The 21,579-nt window shown below is 58.8% G+C and overlaps 2 protein-coding genes across 2 annotated transcripts; both read left to right on the top strand.

Annotated features, from left to right (window-relative positions):
* Nucleotides 1–5,846: 5,846 nt before the first annotated feature.
* Nucleotides 5,847–7,559, top strand: MGAT3 (beta-1,4-mannosyl-glycoprotein 4-beta-N-acetylglucosaminyltransferase). The gene has a single exon (XM_040988238.1). It carries the CDS (start codon nt 5,847–5,849, stop codon nt 7,557–7,559), a length of 1,713 nt encoding a protein of 570 aa, XP_040844172.1.
* Nucleotides 7,560–19,861: 12,302 nt separating this feature from the next.
* Nucleotides 19,862–21,565, top strand: LOC121160511 (MIEF1 upstream open reading frame protein). Its single transcript, XM_040986385.1, has 2 exons — nt 19,862–19,941; nt 21,325–21,565. The coding sequence occupies exon 2, from the start codon at nt 21,353–21,355 to the stop codon at nt 21,563–21,565; it is 213 nt and encodes a 70-aa protein (XP_040842319.1). The 5' UTR covers nt 19,862–19,941; nt 21,325–21,352.
* The last annotated feature ends 14 nt before the right edge of the window (nt 21,566–21,579 follow it).

A 21,579-nucleotide genomic window follows, 5' to 3' on the forward strand; every position in this document is an offset into this window, starting at 1 on the left:
AGGGGATGGAAGATCCCTGTGTGTCTCCCCCTCTAACTCTGCCTTTCAAGAAAATAAGAAAAATCTTTATTTAAAAATGAATTTGTATTTTTACAAATAAATCTTTATGTTAAAGGCAGAGTTACAGAGAGAGACACACAGAAAGACCTTTAATCTGCTGGTTCACTCTCCAGGTGCCCACAACAGGTGGAGCTAGGCCAGCCATCCCAAAGCCAGGAGCTGGGTCTCTCATGGGGGTGCTGGGGCCATCTTCCATCGCGTCCCAAGTGCATTAGCAGGGAGCCGGATTGGAAATGTGGAGAAGCTGGGCCACTCCAGTACAGGATGAATATGTCCCAAGCAGCGGCTTACTGTGCAATGCTGCAGTGCCTGCGTGGTGGACTTTATCTCACTTTACTGAAAGGGAAATGGGCATGGAGGAGTAATTCACCTGCGTTGCCATGCAGACAGGAAGTGGCAGAGCCAGAGTCTGGACTGGACAGGCTGTGCATGCGCAGGTCTGCTGAGCTCACAGAGATGGCCCGGCATGGTATAGACAGGATGGGCTGGGCCTCTGCCGAGTGCATTTCCGTAGGCTCTGCCAGGCAGACACCAAGGAGCAGTAAGCCTAGCAGCAAGTGCTGAGAGATACACAGGAGCCAGGGTGCTCATGAAGTGGGCGGGGCCAGGGTGATTCCGCTCATGTTCTGGGTGGAGGAGTTAAGGTTCCAAGAGGCCAGGTGATCGGCTGTTGTTCACAGGGGCACACGAAACCCAGAAGAGGACGAGTCCGTGCCTTTTGCAAGGAGACAGGGACCAGGTGGGACATCTGGCCTGGGGCAGGGGTGCTCGGGTGCCAGGGGGTCCAGCCCTAGTGCAGAGCAGGTGGTAGGACATCCCTGGGCAGTGTGGCGCCCTGAGGAAGGGCCCGCGCATGGTCCCTGGACAGCTGGGATCAGCCCAGCCCGTGGGAGGCGCCCACTTTGTCCTCAGTGAAGCTTGCATCTGCAGGCAGGTCCTGGCATCTATGCTCTCACCGGGCCTTGAGTTTGGCAGGTAGTCAAGCCCAGTATATCGTGGGAAGCAGGGTAGGAATGTGACTCAGCAGTCTGAACAGTGACCCCACCTCCTTCCTGCTCCCAGCCTGCACATGGGGCTCACAGACCCCAAACAGGGTGCTCTGCACACGGTTGTTCTGTGGACTGGACAGATCGCGCTGCAGGAGGAACAGCTGAGATTTCGGTTCAGATGAGGCCAACATTTAAGTTCCAGTGCTGGGGCCAGCTGGTGTGGGACTCTGGCTGTGTCCTTGACTTTCTGCCTCAGGGGGCACAGCAGTGGCCAATGCAGGGCTCCTGTGCGGTGTCCTCCACTTGAGGGGTGCAGGGAGGGGGCCTTCTCCATCCCAGACACGGTAGATCTCCCCTCGCTACGGACTGCACACCTCTCTGGTGGACCCACTGCATCCTGCACCACTCGCCTCTGGCCCGAGCCACCTTGTCTTGCCCCTGGATGGCGCAGCAGCCTCCTTACGGCTGCTCCTGCTCTGCTCTTGAGTCTAACGGTGGCCCAGGTTGTTCCAGCCGAAGTCAGTCCCCACCCCACCCCTAGGGCTGGGCAGTGAAGGCCATGTTTCCAGTGGCTGGGGCACTCCTGTGTAAGCTGCCCCTCTCGTCTGGAACATCCTTCCCTCGTGACCCTGTCTGCTTTACCTGGGCTGAGACACCACTGCGGGAGTTGGGGTTTTCCAGAGAAATGGAGCTGGCTGCATTCAGACGATGACTTGCGGTTGGTCAGGGGCGTTGGCTTGGGCCACACCGATCTACACATAAGCCTGGATGCGTGTGGTGTGGCTCAGGCCAGATGCCAAAAGGAACAGCTCCAGAGCAGCCAGCTGTGGGAGTCCTGGCACCCTGGTGTCCGAGGGTGGCAGCTCCAGGATGGAGGAACGAACAGGAACTTGCCTTTCCCTGCTCCCCACGGGGAGGGCGGGCCTCTGGCTCTAGTCCCCGAGCACTGAACCCCTAGCCAACCAGCTCCCCCCAGACTCCTGGCGGCAGGGGGTTCTCAGTTCTTGAGGTGCACCTGAGTGCGGTCCAGCTGTCACCTGTCAGGGATCTCCAGGCATCTGCCCCCACCAGCTTGTTCAATCACGGCACTCACTCCCCTCTGCTTTGTCCTTCTCCTGGGCGTGACTGTCTCAAGTGCAATCTCCTCGGGTGTATGTGAGCCTATAGGTTGCCTCCCTGCCCGCGCTGTGCCGGCTGCAGGTGCGTGGGGCCGGGTCCGTCCATGTGGCACAGTCACCATGCCTTCCGTCGGTGGTGGTTGAGCAAACGAGCAGCACAAGTTAGGTGAACACCCGTCCCCCGCTGCTGTGTGCGTCCCATGTGCTGGAGACCGTGTCACCTCCCAGGCTCTCTTCACTGTCCACAGTGGTCTCTTTATGGGGGTCCCATCCCCCTACTTGCATTGGACTTGGCAGATGGCAAGGCTGTAGGACAGTTCCACCACCAGATGGCCCTATAGAACTTGTGAACTGTGTGACGCTGTGTGGCACTGTTTAAGTTATGTCACCTCCCTGGCCTTGGCCTGTGACGTGGGGATGATGCGTGGTGGGGGAGTCCGGGAGGTGAGGGGTGCGACACACTCAGGACACAGCCTGGCACTGACCGTGACTGCGCGTTGGTCTCACTGTTGCACCTGACTTGCTCTGCGACACTTTTTTTTTTCTAAGATTTATTTTTATTGGAAAGGTAGATCAGACTTGTGAAGAGATGGAAAGAAAGATCTTCCATCTGCTAGTTCACTCCCCAAGTGGCCACAATGGCCAGAGCTGAACTGATCTGAAGCCCGGAGCCTCTTCCGGGTCTCCCACGCAGGTTCAGGGTCCCAAGGCTTTGAGCCATCCTCTACTGTTTTCCCAGGCTACAAGCAGGGAGCTGGATGGAAAGTGGGGCCGCTGGACATGAGTTGGTGCTCTTATGGGATCCTAGCACTTCCAAGATGGAACCAATCACGTCAGACTGCAGCATCACCTGCTCTGTGACCCCTTATAAGGCAGGCAGAAGCGCCACCTGCTGGGGCGCGGCTGGGTCCTACAGCATCAGCTCACATCTGGGACCCCACATGCCATACACTGCTGTTAGCCTCCGTGAAGAAGACAGGGGCCGGGTTCTGTCTAGGAAGCCGTTTTCTAAGGTTTCTCTATTGAAAAGAAAGAGACACAGGGATCTTCTATGTGCTGGTTCACTCCCAGATGGGCACAGCAGCTAGGGCTGAGCCAGCCCAAGCCAGGAGCTTCATCCTGGTCTCCCAACGTGGGTGCAGGGGCCTGAGCACATGAGCCACAGGGAGCCAGGACACTAACTGGCACCCATATGAGAAGTGGGCGTGGCAGGCAGTGGCCTTACCCACTATACCACAATGCTAGTCCCTGGCCATCTTAATGTCCTTCAGATCTCATTGGCTTCCCTGAATCTGTTTCCCTGTCTGTGGTAATAGGAACTTACAGGGACCTCCTAGGGTAGCTTGGTCACATGAAACCCTGACTATCCCAGTCCATTTGTTTATTCCACTTTACCCATCGGCTCCTTAGTGTTTGCAGCCCTGGTCATGGCGCACAGACCAGGAGGAGATGAAGACGAGGAAGCTGGGGTCCCAGGGAAAGTGTGCCTCACCTCGGTGCCTCAGAGCCCCCAGGTGATTGTCGGGAGACATGCTTGGTCCCACCCACCCCAGGCCTTTTCCTGAAGGCTTTCTGGAGCCAAGAGGGGGACCTGTAAGTATATCTTCAGATGGGCCCCGCAGCCGGCCAAGGTTACCAGATCTTGGAGGCCAGCCTGGTCGAGGCAGAGGCCGCTGGGTCACGCTGACCTGGGCAGGGCCACCCTGACTCTGGGCTGCTGTCACCTGGTAGTGGCAGCCCCAGGACCTGCCCGCTCCACTTCAGGGGCAGCTTAGTCCCTCAGGCCTGGCACGAGGGGTTGTGTGTTGGGGGAAACAGAGGGGACACAGGACATGCCCTTGTTCTTGCATGCTAACCCTAACTGCCACACTTAATGCAACGTGGAGAGAGGAGACCCAGACATCAAGGTGGTGCAGGGGGCAGCCCCGGTCCTGTCCTCCCTGCCCGAGGGCAGCTGCGGGTATCATGGCACCAGAACCACCTGGACACTCAGGGGAGTGTCTTCCCTGTTCATCGTGGCTTCTCGTTGCCGGGAAGTTTACCCGTGATGGCACACAAGTAAAGTCGGGTTCAGAATGGCGAGGGGACTGGTGAGGTCCTAGTTGCTTCAAATCCAGTGTGTATTTCTCTCTACATTCCCCTGCTCAGAGGAGGACATCCCACTGGTAGAAAGGGCACCCTTGTAATCCTGAGAAAGGACCGGAGAACGGAGGAAGAGCTGGAGGAAGGAAGGAGAGTAACAAAGGCTGGGCTTCTGTGACTCGCTGGGTGCCCACTGGGCCCACTGGCCAGATGGGTGTAACCCAGCACACCCGTGTACCTGCCAGAGCTCGTGTGGAGGTGGCTGGTGGCGTGTCTGGGTCAGTTTCCTGGTGTGACACAGGTGCCATGCAGCTGAAAACGTTAGCAGCAGGAGAGGCTGGGCCAGGCATGTCAGGATCCCGTGTCCTGTTTTTGCAATGTTTCTTTTTATAAAAAATAGTTTTTATTATTTTTTTAAATTGGAAAGTCAAGATACGCAGAGGAGAGACAGAGAAGAAGATCCTCGCTTTAGCCAAAAGGTCAAGAAGTGATTTTTTTTTTTGCAACATTTCTAATCAACTACAAATACTCTAGAGGTTTATCTAAATTAGGAAAAATATATATATACAAGAGTCCTCACAGCCACGGACGAATAAACAGCGTGACTGAGAAATAGATGGTGTCAGCCTGCCCATACATGGAGGGACTCATTCACAAATAGCCATGGAGTGTGGCAGAGCATTTCTGCGCAAACAGCAGCTCTTATTTCCATGGATACAGAAAGCTTTTCATTTCCTCAGGGACTCAAGGTCTGATAATCTGTGAAAAACGTTAAACTGGGGCTGGTGTGATGACCCAACTGGTTAATCCTTCATCTCCAAGCGCCAGTATCCCATATGGGCACCGGTTCTGATCCCGGCTGCTCCACTTCCCATCCAGCTCCCTGCTTGTGGCCTGGGAAAGCAGTAGAGGATGGCCCAAAGCCTTGGGAGCCTGCACCCGCGTGGGAGACCTGGAAGAAGCTCCTGGCTTCGGATTGGCTCAGCTCTGGCCATTTGCAGCCATTTGGGGTGTGAACCAGCAGATGGAAGATCTTTGTCTCTTTCTCCCTGCAAATCTGCCTTTCCAATAACAATAAATAAATCTTTAAAAACAAAATTTTTGAAAGTTAACCAAGAGCAGAATAGTGGCTGACAAACCCCTTCACGTCCATTTGCTTACAACTGGAATCAGCCGAAGGCACCTCAGGGGGTCGCGAGGGGAGGATTTTACTGTTCTCACCCTGAAAGGTGTGTCGGTGTGTCCTTGGGAAAGAAGACAGGGAAGTTATACAGAAACACAGCGTCCCGCTGCGCGGGAGGGGACAGTGCAGATGGAGGTGCCTCCTGGTCTGTGAGCGCCACTGCGGTTTGAGATTTTCTCAGGATACATTTTACTCTTGGAGCCAAACCAGGTGGTGCAAGCTGTCGGGTGGCAGGTGGAAGGGCAGGTGCTGGGTCTAGGTGTGTTCCCCAGGAGGAGGGCTGCAGGAGCGGAGGGAGTGTCCCGGGGACGGAGGCAGTCGCTAGGGGTGGGCAGTGGTCCTCAGGTCTCCTCGCAGGACAGGAGCCGGGCGGCCCCTCCCCGTCTCACTCTCTCCCCTCCCCGTCTTTGCAGGATGAAGATGAGACGCTACAAGCTCTTTCTCCTCTTCTGTATGGCCGGCCTGTGCCTCATCTCCTTCCTGCACTTCTTTAAGACGCTGAGCTATGTCACCTTCCCCCGGGAACTGGCTTCCCTCAGCCCCAACCTGGTGTCCTGCTTCTTCTGGAACAGTGCCCCCGTCACGCCGCAGGCCAGCGCGGAGCCGGCCGGCCCCGACCTGCTGCGTACCCCTCTCTACTCGCACTCGCCCCTGTTGCAGCCGCTGCCGCCCAGCAAGGCCGCCGAGGAGCTGCACCGCGTGGACTTCGTGCTGCCCGAGGACACCACCGAGTACTTCGTGCGCACCAAGGCCGGTGGCGTCTGCTTCAAGCCGGGCACCAAGATGCTGGAGAAGCCATCAGCGGCAGCGGCGGCGGCGGCGGCGGTAGCAGCTGGGGCAGCTGGGGCAGCGGCAGCAGGACGGCCAGAGGAGAAGCCCGAGGGCGTCGAGGGCGCCGGGGCGGTGGCGGCAGCAGGTGCAGCGGCAGGGACAGGGGCGCGGCGCTCGCCACGGCACAGCCCGAGCACACGGGAGCGCGCGCCACGGCGCAAGTGGGTGGAGTGCGTGTGCCTGCCGGGCTGGCACGGGCCCAGCTGCGGCGTGCCCACCGTGGTGCAGTACTCGAACCTGCCCACCAAGGAGCGCCTGGTGCCTCGCGAGGTGCCGCGGCGCGTCATCAACGCCATCAACGTCAATCACGAGTTCGACCTGCTGGACGTGCGCTTCCACGAGCTGGGCGACGTGGTGGACGCCTTCGTGGTGTGCGAGTCCAACTTCACGGCCTACGGCGAGCCGCGGCCGCTCAAGTTCCGTGAGATGCTGACCAACGGCACCTTCGAGTACATCCGCCACAAGGTGCTCTACGTCTTCCTGGACCACTTCCCGCCGGGCGGCCGCCAGGACGGCTGGATCGCCGATGACTACCTGCGCACCTTCCTCACGCAGGACGGCGTGTCTCGCCTGCGCAACCTGCGCCCCGACGACGTCTTCATCATCGACGACGCGGACGAGATCCCCGCGCGCGACGGGGTCCTCTTCCTCAAGCTCTACGACGGCTGGACCGAGCCCTTCGCCTTCCACATGCGCAAGTCGCTCTACGGCTTCTTCTGGAAGCAGCCAGGCACCTTGGAGGTGGTGTCGGGCTGCACGGTGGACATGCTGCGCGCCGTCTACGGCCTGGACGGCATCCGCCTGCGGCGCCGCCAGTACTACACCATGCCCAACTTCCGACAGTACGAGAACCGCACGGGCCACATCTTGGTGCAGTGGTCGCTGGGCAGCCCGCTGCACTTCGCTGGCTGGCATTGCTCCTGGTGCTTCACGCCCGAAGGCATCTACTTCAAGCTCGTGTCTGCCCAAAACGGCGACTTTCCGCGCTGGGGCGACTACGAGGACAAGCGCGACCTCAACTACATCCGCAGCCTCATCCGCACGGGCGGCTGGTTCGACGGCACGCGCCAGGAGTACCCGCCCGCCGACCCGAGCGAACACATGTACGCACCCAAGTACTTGCTCAAGAACTACGACCAGTTCCGATACTTGCTGGACAACCCCTACACGGAGCCCCGCGGCACGGCGGCGGCGGGGACGGCCGGGGCCGGGGGTGCTCGGCGGGGGGCTGCAGCGCCCGAGGCCCGGCTGCCCGCGCCGCCGCCCCGCGGCAGGTTGGACGCAAAGGGAGGCTAAGGCGCTCCGTGAGCTCTCTGCGTCCTCGGTCATCCTGCCCTCTTCCACGTGCCCCGTGGCAGGTGGGGGCTGCCCCGTGCTCCTGCCCTGCCCCTGTCCCTGCCCGCCCCACCCCTGGGGGTCCTAGAGAGGTCCGGAAGGGAGGGGAGGGGACGACGGCCCTGCCGTCCTCAGCCCCTTTTCAATCAGGAGTCAGGCCTTTTGCTTGAAAAAGAAAACAAAAAAAAAAAACCCACTGATCTCTCCCGTAGGAGAGGTAGCAGGCGGTCTATGCAGCCCTTTTCCACCCCCTTACCCTCGCTAAGAGTGCCTGCTGGTCCCTCGGAAGCGGAGAGGCGGCCAGGCGGCACGGGTGGGCAGCCACCTGCCGGGCACTGGCCCCCCGTGGGGCAGCCCTGAGGTGTGTGTCTACATAGCTGCCCTCCCCAGGGGTCAGGGGCTGAGGGAGGGGCAGGCTGCAGCTGGAAGAGGCACCAGGCCCGTGCTGGGCCCCTACCCTGCTCGGTGGAGCCCCCTCCTCCAGCCCGGGGAGCCCTTGGGGGAGGAGACGCTTCCTTCCGGTAGCTTCTCCCTGGAGGTTTCGTGTTCAGTCCCTGCAGGGCCCTAGAGTCCAGGTGGGCTGGGAACAGGGGACAGGGAGAGAGACCAGGAGAGGCTCTGGCATGGTCCCTGCTCGCCCTCCATCCACCCCACCCCACTTGCCCCCAGTCCCCGCCCCTTGCCCTGCCCCTCCGTGTGTGTTGGGAGGGGGCCTCGCTCAGGAAGGGACAGGAGGCTGTCCTGGGCTGAAGAAAGAGTTGCTCTTCGTTCACTGTGTGGAGGCGGGGCTGGTTCTAATGCTGTCATTGGGACCCTGAGCTACAAGGTGGTGGCGGCCACTCGGCCGGGGAGGCGGATCCAGCCACCAGCCCAACTCCGCTGTTCTTTCTGCCTCCAGAGTGGCTGCTCCTGCTCCCACCATTAGGTGCACCTTGCTGCCTGCAGGTAGCAGGGAAAGGGAAGTAAAGGTGTGAGCCCAGATGGTCTCTCCTGGGCCAGGATGTGGTACAGAGCCACCAGGAGCCTTGGAAGCTCTAGCTGGGCTGCGGAGTGCCCAGCAGGGAGGAGAGAATGCGAATGGGGATGGGGGAGCAGATGACATCATGGGATGTCATGGGAGCTGCCGGCATGGGTCAGAGCCTGTGGAAGCAGCTGCTCCTGCTCCCTGTAGCTCAGTTGGGGTGAGCCCATAGCGGGTGGGATGAGGAGGGCCCCCTCGCGGCGGCTGCTTGTGTTGGGGGTGTCCGTGTCTATGCGTGTGTCAGCGGACGGGCGTGGGTGCATGCTGGGCGTGTCTTTGTACCTGTCTTCATTCAGGTGTCTCTGTAAATAGATGCTTGTGTGTGGATGTGGGAGCCCAGCCGGCCCTCCCCCACTCCAGCTCCGGAAAGTGGCTGGGGCGGGATTCCGTGGTGGAAGCGGGGAGCCGCAGGACCCGAGTCAGGGGGCAGGGTCTGTCTAGCCATCTGTCTGTCCTGGAGTCTAAGGCCTGAGAGGCCCTGGCCCTCAGCAGGCTGCACACCCGATGCCCGCAGCTCCCCAGCCACACCCTTCACTCCTCCCTCTCCCCCTCCCGGGTGGAGGGGCCCTTCCTGGGTATTTTAGGGGCATTCCCTGATGGCCAGAGCTTGCTGCCAGGGAGGGGGCCAGGGCCCGCAGTATCCCTCCATCACACCCTAGGGGAGTCCCTTCTTAAATCGTGGCAGCCTCTTGGATGACCCCGGAAGCGGGGCTGTCCCCATGGGCCAGTGGGTGCAGCAGCTTGCCCACCCTGCGCCCAAGCACCCTCAGCCCCAGGGGGCATGCCGGGTCCTCTCCCCTAGGACCAGCGGGATTCCTAAAACCCCAGTCTGGCTTCTGTAAGAGATCTGCAGAGCCAGTGACGCTGAAGGAGAGGGGCATAGCAGCAGCCAGTTGGGAGCCATGTCTCACGTGATCACGGCACCCGCTTGGGGGTCAGTGGGCCCTAGGGTTGCCCCCGCGCCAGGAAGGGAAAGCATGTGGAATGTGAGCGCCAACACACGTGCCCTCGGCAGGGTTCTTTCCACAGGAGCCACTGGCGCCAGGACCATGGCCCTATTCACTGGTTCCCCCAGGCACGGGTTGGGGAGAGCTCCAGAGGGGACGAGGGGAGAGCTGGGGTGGGGGTGGGGAGTTGCCCGAGGAGGTGTGGCCCTCGGACGCGTGTAATTTAAGAACATCAATAATCATAAGAGTCTTATTTTTTTTGTAAGGAAAAAAAATCGATATGTACATTCTGAAATCATTTTCTCTCTAAATGGTTGGATTTCATTTCACCCTTAAAGGGGTGCTTAAAAGAGAAGATAACATTAATAATAAAAGCAGCTACAAAGTCTGTGGGGTGTACACATGCGTGCTGGTTTGTGGGTCCCCCCCCCACACACACACCCTGAGGCAGGAAGGGGCGGGAGCTGTGGCTCAGGGCTCCCTGGCCAGCCTGGCACCCCCAGCTGGCAGCACCTGAGGTGGGACCTGGATCCACGACAGGGAAGGAGGGATGGTTGCACAAAAGATGGCCCACTGTCGCAGGTGCCTGAGGCGAAGGCGCCCAGACCCGGTTTCCAGCCCCAGCCCTCAGAGGCAGAGCAAGGGCAGTCCTCTCCTTCCCCTGGAACTGACCTTGGACTCTTGCGGTACCCGCACCCGGGACTGGGTGGACAGATACCATCCTGGTGTGGGGTTCCCTGGCTGTGTCCTGGGGGAGTCTCAAGGTGAAAACAGACACCCTGACCCCTGCTACACGTCCTGTCAGGTGGTTGTGCCACGTCATGTTACACAGGAGCCTGAGTGAGATTCGGGGACAGGAGCAGGTGCCAAGCACTGCCCCCTCAACCTCCAGTGAGGCTCCAGCTGCAAGTGCTGGGACTGGGGAGAGAAGAAAGTGCAGACACCTCTCCTGGCCACACGAGGGCGCTGGTGCTCTGACCCTGAAGGCCCAGCATTCCTGGAATGGATCAGAAGCCACTTCCCTAAGTCTTGGAGCACCCAGGAATTTTTGGGCATAGCCCGATGGATGAAGAGGACCCATCCAGGGCCAGCCAACCTCCTTGGCCCCACACATGCTATTCTAGTGAATTCCCAGAGACTATTATAGCAGGAAACCAATTCTTTTATGTTAACTGAATTGTCTTGCTTTGCTACAAAAGTGTTCTGGAAGTTAACCCATTGCTCTGCCCAGCAGCAGGTGGACAGCTGTGAAGGGACACATGTCTGTATGGCCTGCACAAGGGTGGCCAGGTAGGTGACCCCAGAAGGGATGCCTACACCATGGAAAATGCCCATCTGCCGGTCAGCGATGGCCTCGGGTCAGGGGAGGGGCCTCAGTCCAGAATCCACCCAACCTTAAAGGACCACGGCAAGGAGGCAGGGAGGTCCCCACCTGCCCTGTAAGGGCTCCTGCATACCCCAGGAATCCTCCTCGCACAGACCCAAGTTGGAGGAACCTGCACATACAAGATAGCTCGTCTTATCTGGACCCCACCTCTCCCGCTGTGAGGACTGGCCGCCTGCAGGATTTGCATCCATGGTCACCACACCTTCAACATCTGGGCTGCTCACAGCTTCTGGGGACAGGACCTGAGCAGCCACATGAGGCTTGGCCACAGTGTCTTGGGTATGTTACCAATATGTGTGCTGTTATGGGCATGGATACCAGGCACCATCTGCTCTTATAGAAAAGCCAGCCCAAAGCAGCGAGGTGCAGAGGGATGCATGGACTTGCTGGAGGGGTCAGGGTTGTGACTAGTGCGTTGTCACCCAGCTATCTCTCCGACACTTCCCAACCTGTGTGGTTTCTATTCTGAGGCAGGTTGATGTGTCATGCCTGCAGGGTGGCTGCGGGGGCTCCAGAACTCACACTCTCTTAGCTTCATTCTTAGCATGGAACAAACAGAAAGCTCTTCAAATCCAGGGTCTGAGCCCCACTGCTGTGAGCTTGTCCACGTGAGCATCCTTGAATGGCTTGGTTGGAGGAGACTCAAAGCAGCCTAAAGACGGCAGAACTCAGTCTCTACTGGCTGAGAAGCGGGAAAGGTGGGTCCTTCTCCCTCCCCAGAAAAAATACAGGGCACAGGTCTCACCCTTGATGCGACCTCAGCTGCCTGGGTCTCCCCTGGGTCATCACCCCGGGAAGGGGGCGGTCCCGCAGGACACACCTGCAGGGGTGAGCATGAAGATGGTCACAGTTTGGCCCAGAGCCCAGGGCAGGTGAGGCTCCAAGTGGGAGTGACCAGCCCCTGGACCTTGTTCAGCGTGGTGCGAGCAGCACAAGGCCCTTGCACACTTCCCTTCCAGAAGCTTCTTCCCTGCTCATCGGTGCTTCTGCCACCTCATGTGACATTCCCCCCAGTGAGCAGCCAGCTCAAGGATGCAGCTGCCTGCTGAATAAGCCGCTGGTGGCTGCCCCTTGCTGCCCACCTGGCGGCTGCCAGCTAACATTAACCAGGCGGGACGCCGGGCTCCCACCCCCAGTCCATGTACTGATCTCGTGGCCAGTCTCACACGTCTCCCTCAGACCTACGTCTCCCCTTGGGCGTTTGTTAGGCCCCACTATGGCGTGTTGGCTGTTGCGGGTGGGGCATGGTGCCTGGGAAGCAGACGCCCACAGCCAACGGGCCTCCGCAGCCTGCACCTCCTCCAATGGCTCCCACGTCCTGCGCCTAGGCTCCAATGGCACCCCTGGATAACTGAGCCAAGTGGTCCGTCCTACTTAACATGGACCGCTGCGTGGTCAGGATGATGGCTTTGGGGAACCCATGACCCAATTCAGGCTCGTGATAGGACACAAATTGCTAGTAGTTTCTGGAAAAGCAGTCCTTTCTTCCAAGAAAGATGGTAGAGACTTTATTGTTTTCAGGGGAACTGTATCTTGTCACGGCCCGAGTACTTGTGGGACTTCCTGGGGATGTGAGCCCTGCAGTCTTCCTTCTTGAAGACATTTTGGTGTGGCCTCCCGCTGCCCACAGCCCAAGCACTCTAAGACATGTAAAGAAAATATTCCTTGGGGGATTTGCGAGGGCTGCTCTCATAGCCCGAAACCCTCTGCCACTATTTTGCAAATAATTCCTTTTCTCTCTTTAAAGAGGTGGCAGGTGCCCTCGAGGGGCCTGGCTGGACGTGCCCTTCCTCCCACTCCTGCGTCTCCCATCGCCCCCAGGGCCGTGCGTTCCAGACGGTCTTCTAAATACCTACTCTGGGTTTCAAAACTCAATGGCTGTTGATGGAGTGATTGGCTAAGCAAGGGTGCCTTGCTAACCAGTGGAGGGGCTGGGATTTGAACCCAGGGCCGTCTCCATGACAACATAGTGCACTAGACTTGTCTGATACCCTGATCCTGGAAGGCTCTGCTCTGTCAACTCCCTCTCCCTGCCCAACCTGAGAATGACCGGGAATTTGTGGCCCAAGCCCCTATGTGCAAGGCCTGGCATCAAGTCTTGGCTGCCCTAGCCCCGCCCCCAGTTATTGATCCGGTCTGGCCAACACTTGGCACCTGTGCTGATGCCACACTGGAGCAGCCCCAAGGCGCGGTCAGAACTCCAGCCTATCCTACCTGCTGGTCACAGATCCAGCACGTCCCACATTAGGCCCTCGTTAGGATGCTGGGCCTTCTAGAAGGTCATGTCACCCACACCATTGCCCATCAAGTAGCTTACCATCTCAGTGGCCTTGGGGCTGGCTTTGTGGTGATGATGTGGGTTAAGTCACGGCGTAAGATGCTGGCATCCCCTATGAACCCTGGTTCCAGTCCTGGCTGATGGTCTTTCAGTCCATGTCCCAGCTGATGTGCCTGAAGGGCAGTGGAGGAGGCCCAGGCACTTGGGCCCCTGCTACCCAAGTGGGAGACCTGGACGAAGCTCCTGGCTTCAGCATGGCTCAGTTGCAGCTGTTGCGTGAACGAGGGCATGAATGATCTCTTTCTGTCTTCTTGTCTCTTCCCCTCTCTGTCTCTCCCCCTCCCTAACTTGGCAAGGGTTGGTCAAGGCCTGGGGGTCTATAGGCTGAGGCGGGAAGAAGATGCCAGCCTTGTGGGCTTTGCATGTCTTAGCAAGCTCCAGTTTACTAGAAGGTTTTTAGCTGTCCGATTTACTGGACCACCACTTCTAGAAGGTTCTTAGCCATCCAATATACTGGGACTGCTTCTAGAAGGTTCCAAAGGGAACACTCAGTTCTGCAAAGCTCCAAAAGGGCTACCTTGGCCTTCAGCTCTGAAAACAGCCACCTGAGACTGGTGTGGGGATGGTGTTAGTTTTTGCACATCTCTTGGGAGACTCCTCGCTCTTCCCTTGGCCTGTGGTGGTTTGTCCTAGTCTGATGGCCAGCCACCCAGCAGCTATCCCAGGCTGCCCCCTTTGTGACTGCCATTTCCTTGATCCTCTCCTCTGTGTCTGCTGACTGTGACAGACCCCAAGAAGGCACTGAGTGGGCAGCACGTACCTGGAAGCTGACTGAGGTGTCTTGGCCTGGACACAGCTGACAGGGCCAGGTGGGTCTCTGCCAGCAGGGATCGGGGGTGCAGAGGCTCCTGCGTATCCTCGGGTGGAGCACAGCCTCCCTGGCCTCTATCGAAGAGATGCCAGGAGCAGCTGGAACTGTCCAGGTCCCCGGCACACCCTTGTTAAGCACCTGGCATGTAGGCGCCGATCCTGCGCTTGCATTTTTTTGCCCAGCCTCCCTGTGCAGGGGCTGCCGGCGGCTCCTGGGGCACCCTCTTCTCCCTTATGGGTAGGAATAATGTTCATGGCTGGTGGGTGGGGTGGGGGCATGGGAGGGCGGGCACAGTTCCTGCAAGGTAAGAAGAAACCGTTCTCCCAGGGCTGCGCTGCCCCCTGGTGGTGGGGACGGGCACCTGCTAGCGTGCTCTGTCCTCTTGATGACGTGTAGGATCTGGGGCGGCTTAACCACAAGGCCCGTCTTATGCTGGGAAAGCAGGTGCACACGTGGGAGTCATGAGATGTTAGAAAGACCAAATAGAACCAGGCCCAGGAAACAGCACTGAATAAAGAAGGCTGTGGAAAGAGGTATGCCCTTGTTTCCTCTTGATTTTACTGATTTAAGAATTTATTCACTTATTTGGAAGGCAGGGATAGAGAGAAAGAGAATTTTCCGTGTGCTGGTTCATTCCCCAGATGTCCGCAATGGCCAGAGCTGACCAATCTGAAGCCAGGAGCCAGGAGCTTCTTCTGGGTCTCTATATGGGTGTAGGAGTCCAAGGCTTTGAGCTATTCTCCACTGCTGCATGGGAGCTGCATGGGAAGTAGAGTAGCCAGGACTTGAACCGGTGACCATTGGATTGTAGCGTAGGCAGGTGGAAGCTTTACCCCTGTGCCACAAGTTTGGCCACTCAACTCCTTTTTTTACAGATGAGAAAATTAAGCTTCCAGAATTTGTTCTAGAATGGCTGAAATCTGAAGATGGGCAGGTTGTGTGTCTCCTCGTATCGGGGTGCCCAGCATCTTTCAGGGCCCCATTCCCACTGAACACGGACTCATGCTAATGTGCCCCCAGTACCTGGCCCTGCCTTGGTAACTGCTCTCCAGGGCCTCACATCTGTATTGTTATAAATAGTTCACAGGGCTGTCTGTACCCCACCCCCCCCACACAAGATATGCTCAGCCTAGCTCTGAGGACCCCTGCCCTCTGGCAGGCCCTGGGCAGAGCCCCCTCTCCTAGCACTGAATGAGATGCCAGCAGCGTGTGCAGCAGCCAGGCAGGGCGTCCATGCTCTGCGAAGATTCCGTGTATGGGCCCAGATGGCATCGCTTCTGCTTCACTGGACAGTTTGCAGTGACCTCGGGCCAGCTTCTGCCTGCATTCCTGCTGGCCCACGTTTTCCTCCTCTGATGTCTGACGTGAGAAGGTGGGAGAGCAGCTCTCCCAGTGGGGGGCTAGCTGGTCATTAGAGAGGGTCTCCTCGATTTCTGGTGTTCAGCAGGCTGGTAGGAACCCCCCCATCCCCACCCCCTAGCCAGGAAGGAAAGACAAGGCGAGTGGACCTGTGACCAAGCGTGAGGGGATCTGAGGGCTGAGTGCTAACACAGCAGCGAGGCCCAGGAGTGTGCAGCCTTGTCACCACTCGGCACATCTAAGCCATTCTAGGGGTCTTCTCAACATCACTCGGGAAGATGCCCCATCTGTTTCTCTAGAAAGACACACAGAGGCACGGCTCCTCTCTGCTGGCGCACTCCCCAGTGTGTGCCCCATAGCCAGGGATGGGTAGGAACCTGTGTGTTTGGCCATCCTCACTGCCGCTCAAGGTTTGCATTAGCAGGAGGCTGGGCTCAGGAGCCAGGGCTGGACCCCGAGGGAGGACATGGGTATCTTGGCCGCTGGGCTGGTGCAGCTCAGCTTACCGCCCTGCTGTTGTGTCCACCCTGGAAATGCCAGAACCGTTCCTTGCCTTCCCCTTTCCCTCTTCTAGGCATGACTGATCCATTCTCCACACAGGGTGGCCACGAGCCCACATGGGCTTTTGTGCAAGTAGGGAAGGCACGTCCCCTCTCCAAAATACATGTGTCCAGCCACGGGAGAAGTGGCGTGGCATTGGCTTTCAGCAGGTTGACGGGCAGCACTCCCCTGAGAGATGGAGCGCCTTGAGGCTGTGACGTGGCCCTGGGGGTGGTGCCCTTGTGCAAGATGCACTGTGAGCAGCCACATCCAGGGCCCCAAAACAACCCATGGCTCCTTGTCACCACAATGCCACACTTCCTGATAAACTTTAGGGGATCTCCCCTGCTTATTGTGCTACCTCGTCCCATCTCCTTGGGCTGGAGACGCAGGTGACGCAAAGGCTGTTGGCTTGGACACAGCCGACCCAGACCATGACACAGACTGTGAAGGTGAGTGGGGGCCCATCAGAAGAGGCTGGGCCGAGCAGTGACTGCCATAGCAGGTACAGCGAAAAGCAGCTCTGAGACATCAGCTTTCAGCTTCAGGGGCCAAGGGATCCCTGCGGTAAGCTCAGCAGGAGAAGCCTGAGGGCGGTTCTGAACCGCGGGGCAGAACTGTGGCTCATCCTAGGGTTGGCAGGCCCAACCCCTTTCTTTTGGCTCTGTGGGCTCTCAGATTGCTAGGTGCTGGCCTCTGGTGTTGCTGCATACCCTCACGACCATGGGGCACATGGGGGCTGGGGAGAGACTGTCAATGAAGACCCTGAGGAGTTTGGGGGTGCTCATCGGAAGGGTGGACCCTGTGACCTGCCCTTCTAAATGGATAGGGAAGATCTCCTCAGCTTCCGGCTTGGAATGTCACCAGTGAGATGGATTTAGGTCATTACACGCTTTCTTTAAAGAGCAAAGTAGGGCAGCCAGGAGGAGTGCAAAGGATGCATGTTTCAGAGTCAGATTCCCCCACCCCAAGAGCCTCCCCATGGGCTGGCACTGCACCGTGGAGCCATCACTAAGCTAATCTTGGTCTTGGCTTTCTCATCTACGAAAGTAGGGCTTTGATGCCTGGTTGCAGGGACCCCGAGATGAACTATAACACAGCTGCAAAGCAGCAAGTCCAACCTCTGGCCTATGGTAAGTGTTTAATAAAGGGGGCTCCAGTGTGGGTGCTGCCTCCATGTGAGTGGTGGGAGGGAGATCATTGCTAAACTCCCCGGAGAGTGGGAGAGGGAGGCCGAAATAAAGGGAGAGGAGAGGAAGCAGGAGAGGGAGGGGGAGGCAAAGGAGGAGGGAAGGAGTTCTCCCGTGCCTTAGTTTATTCCCCAGGCGTCTGCACCTGCTGTAGATTGCTCAGGGAGGGTGGGTATGGGAATGTGTGGGAGGGGAGACACTGAGGGAGACCCTTGCAGGTGAGACTGACTCCTGGGGGACTTCCACCAACCAGGCCACTACGCTTACAGGGAAATGAGGGGGCGGAGACTGCATAATTTAGAGGAGAGAAACCGGAAAACCTTTCCAGGTTAGACTATTGTACCCGCCCATGTGGGAGAGCTGAGCTGGGCTAAGTTATCATTGACTGGTGCACACGAAATCTAGAGCTAGAGAGTCTGCTTGATAGGGCTCTATCACAGAACCCGCCAGTGAAAGTTGGGGCTAGGAGTGGGCCAGGCCAGGCTGTGGTATCTGATGGCAGGGCCCAAGACGGGATGGGCTATGCTGGGTTAGATTAGAGTAACCAGTGGTACGCACAAGATCTGTGGCTGGGGGTAAGCCAGGCGGGACAAGGTGGCAGCACCAATCTTTGCATACATGTGGACTGGGTCGTGGTAGGGTAGGGCTGACCTAAGTTGCAACACTCATAGGTGTATATAAGATCCCAACTGGGATGTGGCATAAACCAGACTAGTCTGCTCTACATACTGGCAGGTGCAGGAACCAGGGCTGGGGTGGGCATCATGGGGATTATTGGGGATTACCCAAATAGGCTGCAGTTCCCACTGGTATGTGCAAGGGCCAGTTCTGGGGCATGCTGGGTTGATCTGGGCCACAGTATCCATTGGTTTGCATAGGACATGAGGCTGGGATGGAACTGACCAGGCAACTATAATCACCAGTGTGAGCATGGACCAATGTGGGTGACAGACTGAAGTGGACCCTGTACTAGCTGGCACATGCAAGAATCAGGTCTGGGGATCATCCCAGGTAAGGCTTCTTGGGGGAAATCCTCAACTGGAACACTGGACTCAGCACTCTGGGCACAGGGAGAATCACAGGATTTGTGGTCTGTCCTTGGAGTGCGTGTGTTGGGACTGGGGCCTCCTCGATTGTTGATGCCTGTACAGTGGATGGCACATGGGGGACAAGATGGCCAGCTCATTTGGATCTACAGAGAACAGCGAGGACCATGTAAGAAGATGGAGAGTAGAACAGGTTGGACAACGCTCCTGGCTGAGCTTTGGCAGCCGGTGTCTGGGTGAGCAGATGCACTAGGGTGGACTCATCGGTCAGTGGACCTTGGAAGGATTTTTTCAGCCTTGGAGCAATGAAACCAATAGTGTCTCGGAACTATCAAAACCACTCAAGTAATACCCCCAGGACATTGGGGTTCTGACATCAGGTGGACGTCCCCCATCCTTGGGTACTTTGGCAGTTGGAAGCAGTCCCTTCCCCCTCCCCATACAGGAGAAAAAGGAAGAAAAGGACTATTGGAAGCATTTGTCCCTCTTCTCCCATATCTCAACCTTCCTTACCCTAATCAGTGGTCCTTGTCGGCATGCACCCTTGTCAATCTACAACATCTAACATAAAATAAAAACAAAAAACCAGAAATGCTCATAGGGGAGTCAGGTCTCAAGACTCCCTTGCTCCCAGCCCTGCAAGCAGCTCCACTGCACCCAGGGACCCCCTCCTCCACCTGGGTCCTTGGCTCCCCATCAGACCCAACTCTTGCATCCTTTCCTGTAAAAAGCACCCTTTGGCCTCTCACCACTCAGCACCCCCATTCCTCATAGCTGTTCATCCAGCCCCCACCAGAGCAGCCCCCAGGGCTGGCCTGAGGGCAGCTGGCCTGAAGCCCTGAGGGCTGGGGACCACTGGGCCTGAGGGACTCCGAAGCTCTGGTGCACCCCCCTCAGCTTCCCGGAGCACCGCGGGAACGTGAAGGGGCTCTGGGTTCTGCAGACAGGCCCTCAGTGCCTGGCAAGTTCCGGGAAGGGCCTGGAAAAGCCGCCTCAGCGGGCTCCTCAAGTAGACCCTGAGGGAAAGAGAGCAATCTTTCACGCGCCTAGGGACCGGGGAGGCGGAACAGCAGGGCAGGCTGGAGGATCTGAGGTGATGTTAGCCTCGGAATTCCCAGCCCGAGGCCAGCAGGCGGCGCAGGGATCGGCCTTGATTCCCCCGACAGGATAGTGGGGCAGCCCCTCTCGAACCCTCAGCCCACTCGGGGTCACACTCACTGGGTGCCCACGACCGGAGTTCCAGGGGCGGCCGGGCCCGAGTGCCCTAGGCAGGAGTGTCCCTGAATGACAGCACGTTCGGGGCGGGCCCCAGATCAGAGGGGCGGGGCCTGAGTGCCCTAAGCGGGCGTGTCCCTGAGTGACGGCACGTACGGGGCGGGGCCCAGCTCTGGGAGCGGGACCTGAGTGACGGCACGTACTGGCCGGGCCTCAGATCAGAGGGGCGGGGCCCGAGTGCCCTAAGTGGGCGTGCCCCTGAGTGACGTTACACAAGGAGGGTGGGGCTCAGTACTGGGGGCGGAGCCTCGTGGGAAGGCGGAGGGAGGGCGCTGAGGGACGACCGGAAGTCTCTCGGCCCCTAGCCGCCTCCGATCCCCATTCAAGTCCCGCCCTCAAGGTCGCGTCCCGGAAGTGAAGGGGCCATATTGATGGGTGACCCGGGGAGCGGCGCCCGGCGAGAGGCGGAGTGCTGAGGAGTGGTGGCGGGTGAGTGCGGGAAGGGCTGCTGGCTGCCGGGCGGCGTCTGCCGGTCCAGGCCGGTGCCGGCGGCTGGCCTCCTGCCGGGGCCCGGGCTGCTGCCCCGCGGACGGGAGTCTCGCCCCGGCCCGTCCTGAACTTTGTCCCGCGCCGGCCTCGGGAACTGCGCACCCCGGCTCAGGGCGCACCGAGTCCCGGGGGAGGAGCTGCGTCCCGGCCGAGCGACCTTGTCGTTCCCAGGCCTCGTGTGACAGTCGCTTTCGAGCGTTTTCTGTGGGTTTTCTCCCGCCAGGGGAGGCCTGGAGGGCGGCGGGGCCGTGTTCCCGCTCACGTAGGGAGTGTGCAGGGCCCACAGTTCACATCTCTGTTCCGGGACCCTTGCCTCCGCTGAGAGACGCTGTGAGGACCCCTGGCAGTGAGCGTGTTTGTGAACCCGCTGTGTGCTGGCAGGCAGCCCGAGTGCCCCTACACGAGCGGTGATGCCAGCGCTGGGGCTGCTGCCCTGAGTGCCCGGCCCGGAACCCTGACCTCATCCAGGGCTTGGTAATAACACAGGCAGTGTGTGTGCCAACTGCGTCTTCAAGGATTATTTGAAAGCGTTAGAGGGGAGAGACGGGAGATCCTCCACCCGCTGGTTCATTTCCCCCAGTGGCCACACGACCGGGGCTGTGGCACGCAAGAGCCAGGAACCGCTTCTGAGTTTCTCACGTGAGTGGCAAGGGCCCAAGAGCATGAGGCATTTTCTGATGCTTTCTCAGATGCTTTAGCAGGGAGCTGGATCGATAGTGGAGCAGCCCATATAGGGTGCTGGCACTGCAGGCTCTGGCTTAACCTGCTATGCCCTCAGTGCCTTGCTTAGCCAGCACTGACAGACTAATAGCTACACGGGATGGAGCACTTAGCTATGCCAGGTGCTGTTCCAGTTGTTTTCATGTGTATTAGCTCATCGATGTGCTTACCAACCTAGTGGGTTGTAAGCTGCTCCCCGCCCCTGCGGGTGAGGGACTGAGACACGCTCAGAGAGAGAGGTTGAGCTGCCCGTAAGCGACAGTGCCGGGATTCAGGTGTGTCCCAGTCCTTGCTGTCACCCACTGCTTGTGGTTAAGTCTGATTGCAGGTGCTGCTCAAGGGCAAGGGTCCCTGTGGAAGGTGCGGTGGCCGCATCAGCGTCACCGTCCTTTGCATTGGAAGTGGCGCGGGCAGGATCAAGGCCAGGCCGCCCTGCCCTCCCCAGGTGGGGGGTCCAGAAGCTGGCGTCTTTCCCCATCTTGACCCTAAGTTGTGTAGCCTTGTGGGTCTCTGGTATCTGCATGTAGAACTCCCCACTTGGAAAAGTGGGAATTTTGCAGTTTGAGTGTTCTGAACCTGGCTCCCGTGTCTGTGCGTTTGCAGCGTGACGCCCGGCCCCCGCCAGTCCCCCATGGCCCCCTGGAGCCGACAGGCCGTCCTGAGTCTCTACCGGGCCCTGCTGCGCCAGGGCCGAGAGCTGCGCTACACCGACCGAGACTTCTACCTGGCCTCCATCCGCCGCGAGTTCCGCAAGAATCAGAAGCTAGAGGAGCCGGAGGGCCGAGAGAGGCAGCTGGAGAAAGGCTTGGTCTTCCTTCGCAGCAAACTGGGGGGGCTCGTGTAGGACCCTGCTGCTCC

This window comes from Ochotona curzoniae, unplaced genomic scaffold, assembly GCF_017591425.1.
Source record: "Ochotona curzoniae isolate NIBS_2020 unplaced genomic scaffold, NIBS_Ocur_1.0 contig_1014, whole genome shotgun sequence".
NCBI classification, from domain to species: Eukaryota; Metazoa; Chordata; class Mammalia; order Lagomorpha; family Ochotonidae; genus Ochotona; species Ochotona curzoniae.